The 13,823-nt window shown below is 36.9% G+C and overlaps 1 protein-coding gene across 6 annotated transcripts in view; it reads left to right on the plus strand.

Moving 5' to 3' along the window:
• The window catches only part of NT5C3A (5'-nucleotidase, cytosolic IIIA), a 44,909-nt gene extending 31,399 nt beyond the window's left edge, over positions 1 to 13,510 (plus strand). For all 6 annotated transcript variants that reach the window (XM_012461316.2, XM_012461321.2, XM_012461318.2 and 3 more), the window contains 8 exons: positions 711 to 809; positions 3,774 to 3,843; positions 5,788 to 5,834; positions 6,531 to 6,616; positions 8,124 to 8,213; positions 10,130 to 10,292; positions 11,431 to 11,631; positions 12,512 to 13,510. In XM_012461316.2, coding sequence (XP_012316739.1) covers positions 711 to 809; positions 3,774 to 3,843; positions 5,788 to 5,834; positions 6,531 to 6,616; positions 8,124 to 8,213; positions 10,130 to 10,292; positions 11,431 to 11,631; positions 12,512 to 12,613 — 858 coding nt within the window. In that variant the 3' untranslated portion in view covers positions 12,614 to 13,510. The remainder of the gene's footprint in view (positions 1 to 710; positions 810 to 3,773; positions 3,844 to 5,787; positions 5,835 to 6,530; positions 6,617 to 8,123; positions 8,214 to 10,129; positions 10,293 to 11,430; positions 11,632 to 12,511) is intronic.
• The last annotated feature ends 313 nt before the right edge of the window (positions 13,511 to 13,823 follow it).

A 13,823-nucleotide genomic window follows, 5' to 3' on the forward strand; every position in this document is an offset into this window, starting at 1 on the left:
GAAAAATCACAGATATGAAATGAAAATAAATTTAAATGTTACTTGTTTATCTTCAAGTAGTTGAATTCCAGGCAATTTTTATTTTCTTTTTTATATTTTTACTGTTATTTCTGTGGTATGCATGCTTTGCTTTTATAATTGGAAAAAAATATACTTTCTGATAAAGTAATTGAATTACAAATGTAGTTTTGTCTTACTCTGTAGCTGGAAAATACTGATACGCCTTAAATATTTTTGTGTGTATAAATGGTAATGTGGGAGCTGGGCTTCGTGTCCCACACTTTTAATCCCAGGACTTTGGAAGGCCAAGATGGGAGGATTGCTTGAGGCCAGGAGTTCAAGACCAGCCTGAGCAACATAGCAAGACCTCACTCACCTCTACAAAAAATTTTAAAAATTAGCTGGGTAGGATGGCGCATGCCTTCTACCTAGTCAGTAGACTGAGATGGGAGGATCATTTGAGCCCAGGAGTTTGAGGCTATAGTGAGCTATAATTGTGCCACTGTACTCCTGCCTGGGTGACAAAAAAAGGCCATGTCTCTATAAAAGTAGTAATAAAATAAATAAATGGTAATTTGATGTGGTGTCCTGCTCTTTAAAAATAATGCCTTAACATTTTTATGTCTTTAAATAACACAAGCTTCTGCTTGGTATCAAAGGAACCTGGGGAAAGAAGAATGAAAACTAATTAATTTTCTTTTACTTTTTAGATGCCAGAATTCCAGAGAAGTTCAGTTCGAATCAAGAACCCTACCAGAGTAGAAGAAATTATCTGTGGTCTTATCAAAGGTGGAGCTGCAAAACTTCAGGTGAATAATTATCAAGAAGCCTTGGCTGTGCATGGTGGCTTATGCCTGTAATCCCAGAACTTTGGGACACTGAAGCAGGAGGATCACTTGAGCCCAGGAGTTCAAGACCAGCCTGGGGAACATAATGAGATCCCTTCTCTATTTAAAAAAGGGCTTGGCACAGTGGCTCATGCCTGTAATCCAGCACTTTGGGAGGCCAAGGTGGGCAGATCACGAGGTCAGGAGTTTAAGACCAATCTGACCAACATGGTGAAACCCTGTCTCTACTAAAAATACAAAAATTAGCTGGGCATGGTGGCACATGCCTGTAATCTCAGCTGCTTGGAAGGCTGAGGCAGGCAGATCACTTAATCCCAGGAGGCGGAGGTTGCAGTGAACTGAGATCACACCACTGCACTCCAAAAATAAAATAAAAGCTTAATAATAAAGGCTTTAAAGGCTTTTTTTTTTTTTTTTTTTTTGAGATGGAGTCTTGCCTTGTTACCCATGCTGGAGTGCAGTGGCACAATCTTGGCTTACTGCAACCTGCTCCTCCCTGGGTCAAGTAATTCTCGTGTCTCAGACTCCCGAGCACCTGGGATTACAGCTGCCAGCCCCACACCCAGCTAATTGTTTTTTAAGACTGAGTCTTGCTCTGTGTCTCAGGCTGGAGTGCAGTGGCACAATCTCTGCTCACCGCAACCTCCGCCTCACAGTTCAAGCAATTTTCCTGCCTCAGCCTTTGGAGCTCCTGGGATTGCAGGTGCCTGCCACCGCACTCAGCTAATTTTGCATTTTTAGTAGAGACAGAGTTTCACCACGTTGACCAGGCCAGTCTCAAACTCCTAGCCTCAAGTGATCCACCCACCTCGGCCTCCCAAAGTGCTGGGATTACAGGCGTGAGTCACCATGGCCCCATTTTATTTTTAATGTTAAAGCAGACTCATTCATCTTCTGTTTGATAAAATCTGAGTACAGCAAGTTTAGTTACATAGTTTTTGCCTATCCTTTAGGAATATAAAATCCAAAAAAATATATCTTGAGTTGTTCTAAAATGGAATACCTATTGGAAAAACGAAAATTAATAATCCTGAAATAAATGTCAGTTTTTATTAGTCTTAAGTACTAAGCTAACTCATGCTGTGTACAAGTATTAAACCATTTTAAGGATAATATTAAAAGTATAGAGTGGCAAGTTGCTCTTTCATGTTTTAATAAACTATAGTAGTTCATATTAAGATGTAACCTTATTAAAGGCATAATCGAGTTTTTAAAAAGTTGTCTCTGTTTTAAAGGAATGTGTTATATGTAAATTAAATCAATAATATGGATATTCTGTAAAAGTTACTTTTTTTTTAAACATTTCTAAAAAATAATATTTAACCCAGTCTCCTAAGTTTCAAGACCTGGCCAGCTATTCCAATGTGCATTCATTCATTGGTATAGTTTACCTTAAATAAGCAAGTTAAATCCAGCATGTCACAGTATCAGTAACTAAGAGCTTCATATGGTTGAATTGCTTTCACTGTATTTTTGTGCATTGACCAAGTTGGTCGAAATTAAAGTGTTTTATCTGTAATGAGAAAAGTAACCATATCACCTGCAGTTGCAAATTTCCATACCGATTAATTAGATTTTTTTAATTTATTTTATTTTTTCAAGACAGAGTCTCACTCTGTCACCCAGGTTGGAATGCAGTGGCACGATCTCAGCTCACTGCAACTTTCACCTCCTGGATTCAAGTAATTCTCCTGCCTCATCCTCCTGAGTAGCTGGAATTACAGGCATGTGCCACCACACCTGGCTATTTTTGTATTTTTAGTAGAGATGAGATTTCACCATATTGGCCATGCTGGTCTCAAACTCCTGACCTCAAGTGATTCACCCACCTTGGCCTCCCAAAGTTCTGGGATTACAGGCATGAGCCACTGTACCCAGCTGGATTTTTTCAATTTTTAGAGTTGATACATAATAACTGTACATATATATGGGATACATGTGATATTTTAAAATGTATATAAAAAGTATAATAATCAAATCAGGGTAATTAGGATATCTGCCACTTCTAATATTTATTCTTTGTTTTGGAAACATTCTAAATCTTTTCTTCTAGCTATTTTAAAATATACAGTAAAATACTGTTTAGCATCCCACTGTGTAAACACTAGAACTTATTCCTTCTAGCAGTATTTTCATAACCAACTGTTCTTTATCTCCTCAGCCTTCCCACCCTTCCCAGCCTCTGGTAAACATCTTTCTACTCTCTACCTCCATGAGATCAACTTTTTTAGCTTTCACATATGAGTAAGAACATGTAATATTTGTCTTTCTGTGCCTGGCTTATTTCACTTAAGATAATGACCTCCAGGCTCACCCATGTTGCTGCAAGTGACAGCATCTCCTTGCTTTTTATGGCTGAATTATTAATCAGATTTATTTAGTGACAATGCTAGGGCACTCAAGGTAGCACCTTGTAGTTAAGATTATTCTCAGGAGTTTATAAATTAACCACATGAGAAAAATCAATGTAAAAGAATAACTTGCTGGACGCAGTAGCTCACGCCTGTAATCCCAGCACTTTGGAAGGCCAAGGCGGGTGGATCGCCTGAGGTCAGGAGTTTGAGACCAGCCTGACCAACATAGTGAAACCCCATCTCTACTAAAAATACAAAAAATTAGTTGGGTGTGGTGGCGGGCACCTGTAATCCCAGCTACTTAGGAGACTGAGGCAAGAGAATCACTTGAATCCAGGAGGCAGAGGTTGCAGTGGCCGAGATTGCACCATTGCACTCCAGCCTGGGCAACAAGAGCAAGACTCCGTATCAAAAATAAAAATAAAAAAAAGAATAACTTAACCATGTGGACCAGAGACTGAGCACAGTCCTATGCATCTAGGAAAGCATGCAGTATGTGTTTGGGTAGCACAGAGAAATTCTGGCCATGTGGGCTATGTTTACAGTAATGCCTTTCACTCTTTTCTTACAGATAATAACGGACTTTGATATGACACTCAGTAGATTTTCATACAGAGGCAAAAGATGCCCAACGTGTCATAGTAAGTGTGGTATTCGTAAACAAATTCACAAAAGTATGTCATTATTTTAAGATCCTCTATCTATATTACCTGTGAGATAACTGGGTTTTTAAATTTCATTTTGGACATTGACAGTGAGGAGAGCTGCTTTTTCTAACTATATTTTTGAGGTTTTGTTTTTTCCCATATTATGTAAATGGCTATTTTCATGTATGGTTTTGGTAGCAAAGGGAATCAGAGACTTCTGAAATATTTCTTCGCAAATATGGTCTATTGATTATTCAAGAAATAGTTAAATAGGTTGTAAACTTTGGGTTAACCTGAAAAAACAGCATTTATCAAATACTCTTGTTTCCTAGGAATATTACCAAATTTTAATGTCTTCTTTGTTTTCCAACTTGGCTGTGAGTTTTTAAAATAACACTCTTTAACCTGACAGGGAAACGGTGAAATGAACTCTCCCATTTACTTTTAATACATGTGTAAATTGAAAAACTTTCCTGGGGCCGGGCATGGTGGCTTTTGCCGGTAATCTCAGCACTTTGGGAGGCTGAAGTGGGCAGATCATTTGAAGTCAGGAGTTCAAGACCAGCCTGGCCAAAATGGTGAAACCTTGTCTCTACTAAAAAATACAAAAATTTGTTGGATGTGGTGGTAGGCACCTGTAATCCCAGCTACCTGGGAGGCTGAGGCAGGAGAACAGAATCCCTTGAACCCAGGAGGCGAAAGTTACAGTGAGCCAAGATTGCACCACTGCACTCCAGCCTGGGCAACAGAGTGAGACTTCATCTCAAAAAAAAAAAAGGAAAGAAAGAAAAGAAAAATTATCTTGATAATTTTTAAAAACTGCTAAAAATTGCCAGGCATAGTGGCTCATGCCTGTAATCCCAGCACTTTAGGAGGCAGAGGTGGGAAAATCACTTGAGCCCAGGAGTTTGTGACCAGCCTGAGCAACATAATAAGACCTTTTCTTACCAAAAAAATAAAAAATTAGTTGGGCATTGTGGCATGCCTGTGGTCCCAGCTACTTACCTGGGAGGCTGAAAGGATCCTTGAGCCTAGGAGGTCAAGTCTATAGTGAGCCATGATCACACCACTGCACTTCAGCCTGGATGACAAAGCAAGACCCTGTCTCAAAAAACCCACCACTGAAAATCTTGATATCCTTTACCCTATTAATTCCTCTTTGGAGAATTTCTAAGTAAACAATCCCAAATGCAGTTTTTAAAAAAGCTTTGTTCACAAAAATAATGGTGACTAAGCTCAACATAAGATTATTACTAATAGCAGATGCTTGGAAGCAACCTAAAAAGTTTAATGCTGCAGAAATGATATAAATTCTTTTCTGCTCACATACCAGAAATTTTAATTACATGGAAAAATGCAGACTACAATGTGAAATGAAAAGGAAAGAATTCAAAATTACAGATTTGGTGTGATCTCTTATCTAAATGATACACATGCAATCTTAAGACTGAAAGGAAATATACTAAAATATTGTTAGTGACTTATTATTGAATGGTAAAACTTCTTACCATTATATTTTTGTTTTCTTCTTTACAGTGGTCTGCATTTTCCAGATGTTTACATTAAGCATTTATCTTTTTATTAAGAAAAAATGTATTTCCCATATATATTTCTTTAATTACAAAGGAGAAAGTGGAACTGATCAATACACAGTTCATAGTGTTTAAAGATATTGAATTGTCTAGCTCAGTGATTTAAGCAAGCAGTCACTAAATCTCAGATTTTAAACCATTAGCTTCTCTAACAGCGTCATGTGAATTATACCACTGAGACCAAAAGTTATAATAACCATGTTAGTTGATTTGGCATTACTTAAAGTGTTGGGTTGGTATAAAAGTAATTGAGTTTTTTGCCATTACTTTATAGCAAATTATTCATAGTAGTAGTAACATCAATCAGAGTATTTCTTTTAATACTTATATTGCTTTCTATCTTTAGATATCATTGACAACTGTAAGCTGGTTACAGATGAATGTAGAAAAAAGGTAAACACTAACAATAATCCATAATCACTCAGAGACTTCATTACCCTTTTTGCCTGAGAATTTCTTCAGGTGCATTCACACAAATAAGAATGGATATAAAGTACTTACAGCTATACCTGGCACATAGTAAGCACCCAGTAAATAGTAGGTTTGCTGTATGAATTACACATTCAAAATATATTTTAAAGATAAAAATTAACAGTAACTTTTAACAACAAAACTTAGATTTAAAACTCTTAAGTGATTGCCAAAGGACTCTGGTGTTGTTACGTTAACCGGAGAATTGAAACAAAAGTATTTTGGTTTTCTGTAGGTTTTACTCCTTTAAGTTGATGAGGAAGTTGCTTCAGTATTTTGCCTGAGTACATGTCTGTGTATATCTTAACAAAATGCAATCTGAAATGCAAATCAAATTTAATACCTTTATATGAAAACTAAAGTGTTTTTTGTACTGATCATTTTATTGTCAGTTGGTTTTTACTCACCTGAAAGTACTTTACAAAAGAAAGGTAGCTTTTTGCAGGTATATTTGATTACTTGTCAACTAAGATCAACAAATATTTTTTCAATCGATGCAGTAGCTCAACTTATAGTTTGTGGAAAATACTTGTTTACATTGTTTTGCTTTAAATAAAACCAAGCAGATTTAATGACTGCTCTGTAATCTTCATGATTAAGTTATTCATTTCTTCCTAGTTATTGCAACTAAAGGAAAAATATTACGCTATTGAAGTTGATCCTGTTCTTACTGTAGAAGAGAAGTACCCTTATATGGTGGAATGGTAAGTGTATATTAGGCAGTAGGAGGATTTTTAAAAAATAATGAAACAACACTACAGTTACAACTGATGGCTTATTTTTTGCCTGTATTGTAAATAAACATTAATAAATTATGTAAGTTAGAGCACTGAATAACAAAATGAGCTCTAATTATATAATCTCTCTAACAGTTTAGGAATCTTTTTGTTTAGTTAAGGTGAAGTCCAGTAGGAATAAATTAAAAGTTCTGCATTTAAGTCTCAAAAATAAGAACTTTTTTTTAGGTATATGGACAAGATGTGGCTTAATGTGTAAAGAAAAGTTATGAGGATTTAAACTGACTCTGAACTCAGAGCCAGCAGGTGATGTGGCCACCCAAAAATAGACCTTTGGTTGCATTAATCAAAATGCAGTGTTCCAAGTAGACCACACTGAAAGCATTGTGTTGGGTTCTGGAAGAATGCTGTTAAGAGAAACCATGACAACAGTGACCAAAAAAAAGATCATGATAAACTTAAAAGGAGTCAGAGGAGTCCACCAGAATGATTAGAGGAATTTGAGCCTTCCCACTTGAGGAACATTTCAAGAAACAGAAAATGCTTTGATGTGAGAAGCAACAACTTCTTTTAAAATCTTAGAAGACAAGGAATTATGTGTCTTTATTGTCCTGTTACCTAATGGTATACATACTTCATCTGTATTTATGGTATTAAATGTTGAAAAGATATTAGACTTAACTCTACACACCTGTAGCAGCAGAACTGGAACTAGACTTGGAAGATATAAGAAGGTTGATTTCAGCATGAGAAAGAAAAGCCGGTCATTAGAGTTTTCTGGCAATGGAATAAGCTTCCCTGGGAGAATGAGCTTACTGACATTATAGAAGCTGACCCAGGCAGAGAAGAGGGTGACTTAGGAATATTATAGGGGTATTTTTAGGTATCAGATGAAGAATTAAGCTTTTTTTTCCCCCTTTTCTTTCTTTCTTTCTTTTTTAGTGGTTATTTGCCTAATTGTAATGGGTGAGAGTTAGTCTAAAGGCCCTTTATGCTGAGATGCTATGATTATAGGTGTTTTTTTACATAATTATAAAGCAGGCTAATCTATATGTAACACTTGCCATAACAAAGATTTTCTCTCTTGCTCACTAAATAGCATCTTCAGTATGTAGACATTTCATGAAAATTCAAAATACAAACAAATTTATAAAATGGGTTTGCTCTAATTCTTCTTATTGCAGTCAGAGAAAGGATTATGTCTCCACTGAGTTTTTATCTGTAGAATTAGGAAAGGTTTATAGCTAGTTTCCTCTCATGACCTTACTAACATATTTAAGCTAAGTCTGGGTTTGGGAGGACTGGGAAACTCAGTAAGAACATGCATATCACCTTTTGAGACATGAGGTGTACATTCATTAATGATGAATTTAAATCTCTAAAATTTAAATCCAAATATGATGAACAGATTTTCTCACATGGAAGAATACTTTGTAATAAAGATACTCTTTTTTTCTTTGGTCATAAACTCCAGGTATACTAAATCACATGGTTTGCTTGTTGAACAAGCTCTACCAAAAGCTAAACTTAAAGAAATTGTGGCAGAATCTGACGTTATGCTCAAGTAAGTTTCTTGGGTGTTTTTGCTGTTACTGTTCACAGCCTTGAATTATTATATATATATATATAGTCAGTTGTACTTTTTTAAAATAAGGTATTGAATATTCCATATATAAACACATCCAAAACATGCCACCTATCCCAAAATACATAGAGGTTAGATAAGGAATTTAGAATGACATATTAGATCTTGGTGTAGGTAATAAGAGCCTTATGAGATTTAAATTCTAATTTGCATTTTCTTTCTCCAGATTAAAAATGTCAAAACTTACAAATTTTTGAACCAAGACCATTTAAAAATTTTTTAACAAAATACTTAAGAAAGACATATAATATAAAAGGAATGTATAAATCAAGTTGAAAGGGTTATAGTATACAAGTATACTTTTTTTTTTTTTTTTTGAAGACGGGGTCTCGCTCTGTTGCCCAAGCTAGAGTGTAGTGTAGTGACATAATCAGTCTTATCTCACTCCAGGCTCTGCCTTCTGGGCTAAAGTGATCCCCATGCCTCGGCCTCTCAAGTAGCTGAGACTACAGGCATGCTCCACCATGCCTGGCTAATTTTTGTATTTTTTTTTGTAAATACAAAAAAAAGATGGGATTTTACCATGTTGCCCAAGCTGGTCTTGAACTCCTGGGCTCAAGCAATCCCAAAGTGCTGGGATTACATGTGTGAGTCACCACACCTGGCAGTATACTATGTCTAAATTTACATGAGTCTACTTTTTAAATTCTCTAACTTGTTTGAAAACTATTTCTAGGAAAGATTAATATGTTTTAGCATATAATTATATATGTATGCTTGAGTTATAAGATACAAGAAGCGGCCGGGCACGGTGGCTCAAGCCTGTAATTCCAGCACTTTGGGAGGCCGAGGTGGGTGGATCACGAAGTCAAGAGATTGAGACCATCCTGGTCAACATGGTGAAACCCCGTCTCTACTAATACAAAAAATTAGCTGGGCATGGTGGCGCGTGCATGTAATCCCAGCTACTCAGGAGGCTGAGGCAGGAGAATTGCCTGAACTCAGGAGGCAGAGGTTGCGGTGAGCCGAGATCGTGCCATTGCACTCCAGCCTGGGTAACAAGAGCGAAACTCCGTCTCAAAAAAAAGATACAAGAAGCTTTTCAATACTTTTTATTACCTCCTAAAATTTTCAACTTATTAGGCAAAATATGATGTTACTTTTTTATAATGATATTGTATTTTAAGGTGGTTATTTCTAAAAAAGAAAGCAATAAATTGTCAAAAAGTGTGAGGACGGCTACTAAGTGTTACATTCCTTAGTAGGCAACAACAGCTTTATTTAACCTATAGCCCAGGAAGGGTAAAAAAGGGAAGACGGCTTAAGATCTTAGTAAAGAGACATGCCACATGTTGAGAATACAGCTAAGTTCCTGCCACTTTGCTTTTCTGACAATGGCAGCAGTCAGCCTTCCACCCCAACCTAAGTGGGTTTTTCAAGGTATGGCTTAACTATTGTTTTCTCTTTTTAAATTTCATTTTAGAGACAGGGTATCACTGTGTTGCCAAGACTAGACTAGAACTCGTGGACTCAAGCACTCCTCAAGCCTTAACCTCCCAAGTAGCTGGGACTATAGGGCATGCACTGCTATGCCTGCCCATTTCTTTTTAAATGGTATAAATTGTGAACTGTAGGTTTATATTCATATTCAATGAAAGCTTAAAGACATCTAGTTTGCAGTATTAGAATTGATTAAAAGAAAGGTAAAGAGTTAACTGTTGTTTGAAAAACGTATAGTATTGTTGATATCAATAACGGACATCTTGGGCAGTATTTTGAAATGATGATATAAGTGAGCCATAGAATTACTAGGAGTATTTCACTTTTTTAGCTACTAAGTGAAAAGGAACTATATCTTGTTCTTTAATAATCAGTTTGTTATCTCCATCTTGCAGGGAAGGATATGAGAATTTCTTTGATAAGCTCCAACAACATAGTATCCCCGTGTTCATATTTTCGGCTGGAATCGGTGATGTATTAGAGGAGGTTATCCGTCAAGCTGGTGTTTATCATCCAAATGTCAAAGTTGTCTCCAATTTTATGGATTTTGATGAAACTGTAAGAATATCAAATCATTCTTCATAATTTTAGAATCTGAAAATATTTTAATCATGTAAATTTATTTGTTTTTATTTAATATACATCCATTAAGTAAGGCCAAGTGGATAGGCCTACTATGGGACTCCATCCTTCTCAGTGTTAATATATTCATATTTTAAAAACATTGGCCAGGAGCAGTGTCTCACGCCTGTAATCCCAGCACTTTGGGAGGCCAAAGCGGGTGGATCACCTGAGGTCAGGAGTTCGAGACCAGCCTGACCAACATGGTGAAACCCCCGTCTCTTTAAAAACAACAACAACAATGTGCCCTTCTTAAACTTTCATTCCGCAAGATATGGACCAATAATAAAAGTAGTAAAACTTTTTGTTTATTTGAGACGGAGTCTCACTCTGTCGCCAAGCTGGAGTGCAGTGGTACCTCAGCCTCCCAAGTAGCTGGGATTATAGGTGCATGTCACCATGCCCAGCTAATTTTTGTGTTTTTAGTAGAGATGGGGTTTCACCATGTTGGCCAGGATGGTCTTGATCTCTTGACCTCATGATCCGCCCACCTTGGCCTCCCAAAATGTGCTGGGATTATAGGCATGAGCCACTGCACCCAGCCTTTTTTTTTTTTTTTTTTTTTTGAGACAGAGTCTTACTCTGTCACCAAGGCTGGAGTGCAGTGGCGCAATCTTGGCTTACTGCAATTTCCACCTCCCAGGTTCAGGCAATTCTCCTGCCTCAGCCTCCTGAGTATCTGAGACTACACAGGCCTGTGTCACCATACCTGGCTAATTTTTATATTTTAGTGAGATGGAGTTTTACCATATTGGCCAGTCTGGTCTTGAATTCCTGACCTCAAGTGATCTGCCCTCCTTGGACTCCCAAAGTGCTGGGGTTATAGGCGTGAGCCACTGCACCAGGCTCTTGTTTTACCATTTAAAATGGTCTCTAAAAAATTATTTACTTCTCTGGGCCCTTCTTAGCTATGGTAAATGTGATGGACTTAAGTGCTTTGAGATCTCTAGTATTAAAGATAAATTTACAAACATACTGAAATAATAGTGACATCAGTAAAGAGCTCCAAAATATGAAAATCCAAAAAATAGGATTTTTAAAACCTAGTATTTCAAAAGATTTATATTTTTCATAGGGGGTGCTCAAAGGATTTAAAGGAGAACTAATTCATGTATTTAACAAACATGATGGTGCCTTGAGGAATACAGAATATTTCAATCAACTAAAAGACAATAGTAACATAATTCTTCTGGGAGACTCTCAAGGAGACTTAAGAATGGCAGATGGAGTGGCCAATGTTGAGCACATTCTGAAAATTGGATATCTAAATGATAGAGTAAGTATACATATCTGTAATTTAATTTTCTGCTAAGAAAAAATTTGGATGAAACATGATAGGCAATTGTTGCCGTGGTCACCTGAGAAAGTAGTTATTTTAGAGACTTTTATTTTAAGACAAGCCTCTGTTACCAAGGCTAGAGTATAGTAATGCAATCACATCTCACTGCAGCCGCCACCTTCCCGGCTCAAATAATCCTCCCACCTCAGCCCCTCAAGTAGCTGGAACTACTGGCACATAGCACTATACCTAGCTAATTTTTAAATTTTTGTAGAGATGAGGTCTTCCTGTGTTGCCCAAGCTGTTCTCAAACTCCTGGGCTCAAGTGATCCTCTAGGCCTCTCAAAGTGCTGGGATAACAGGCGTGAGCTACTATGCCCAGCCAAAGCATAGTTTTGATCATGCATTTTGATTGTTCTTTACTCTTCTACATTGGTGATGTTTAAAGGAGTTAATATATGTTTAAAGGAGTTGATGTTTAAAGGAGTTGATATGCATGCTATAGGTACTGGGAAAAGGGAGGATATGTATTCTATAGGAGGCCTCTGTGTCTTTTACCCACTAGATGCTGGATAGCAGTCCCCTGCCTGAGACTAAAAAATGTCCCTTAGACATTGCCAAATGTTCTCTGGACAAAATCACCCCAGTTGAAAACCGTTGGACTGGAGAGAGAGTATTTTGGAGAGAAAAGCTACCAAGTGGAAAAATGTCTGTCAGTGTGTCTTTAAGAGTGTGAAAATATTTCTTCATTTCAAAGATTTTTTGAAAGTGAATTTAATTTATTGCATCTTGACCAAGAGATCTGACAGTGAGATGCATTTTGAAATTATTTGCTTCTTTACCCAGCATGTTAATTTTCTTTTGTTCTCTTGTTTAGGTGGATGAGCTTTTAGAAAAGTACATGGACTCTTATGATATTGTTTTAGTACAAGATGAATCATTGGAAGTAGCCAACTCTATTTTACAGAAGATTCTATAAACAAGCATTCTCCAAGAAGACCTCTCTCCTGTGGGTGCAATTGAACTGCTCATCTGTTCATCTTGCTGAAAGACTTATTTATAATATATCCTTACCCTTGAAGTGTTCCCTTTGTATAACTGAAGTATTTTCAGACATGGTGAATGCATCAACTGGAAGCTCTTTTTTCTCCACCTCTCTCAACACACTCCTCACCATATCTTTTAACACATTAAAAAAAAAATCTGGCCAGGCATGGTGGCTCACACCTGTAATCCCAGCACTTTGGGAGGCCAAGGCGGGCGGATCACGAGGTCAAGAGATTGAGACCATCCTGGCCAACATGGTGAAACCCCGTCTCTACTAAAAATACAAAAATTAGCTGGGCGTGGTGGTGTGCGCCTGTAGTCCCAGCTACTCAGGAGGCTGAGGCAGGAGAATTGCTTGAACCCGGGAGGCGGAGGTTGCAGTGAGCCGAGATTGCACCACTACACTCCAGCCTGGAGACGGAGCGAGACTCTGTCTCAAAAAAAAAAAATCTTAAAGCCAAAATTAGAAAAACAGCTCCCTACTTTTCCAAAGTGAATTTTGTAGTTTAATGTTATCATGCAGTTTTTGAGGAGTCTTTTACACTGGGAAAGTTTGTAGAAATTTTAAAATAAGTTTTATGAAATGATGAAATAATATGCATGATTTTAAGTATTGCCATTTTTATAATTTGGGTTATTATGCTGATGGTATCACATCTCTTGAAATTGTGTTAGGTTTTGTTATTTTGTCTGGGAAAATCAATATTTACCAGAAAAGACTGGCACTTACTGTTGGAAAAAACTGGTGGTGTTTACAATATTGCTAATCATTACAAAACATTCTACACTGAAGCACTGATAATAAATATGAAATGAAAAGCCTTTTTAATTCTGTGGTCAAAACTATATTCATTGAGTCAACAAATATTTATTGTGCACCTACCATGGTTTTTTGTTTTCTTCTTTCTTTCTGTCTGTCTGCCTGTCTTTTGTGATATATGAATCCTAAAGTCCTTGTCATAGTGGCTATTTAGATTGAGTATTTTCAAAATTTTTATAAGTCTAAGGATAAGATATTTGCAGGGAAAATTTAATCTGCCCTTCAGAAAATACTGAGACCTGTGAAAATTCTTTTTTCCCACTGAAAACATCAGTAAAGGTACAAATCTGCAAGTTTCAGAAAGAACCTCAGGCAGAAAGCA

Source organism: Aotus nancymaae, unplaced genomic scaffold, assembly GCF_030222135.1.
Source record: "Aotus nancymaae isolate 86718 unplaced genomic scaffold, 86718_ANA_hifiasm-v0.15.2.pri h1tg000025l, whole genome shotgun sequence".
Classification (NCBI taxonomy): Eukaryota; Metazoa; Chordata; class Mammalia; order Primates; family Aotidae; genus Aotus; species Aotus nancymaae.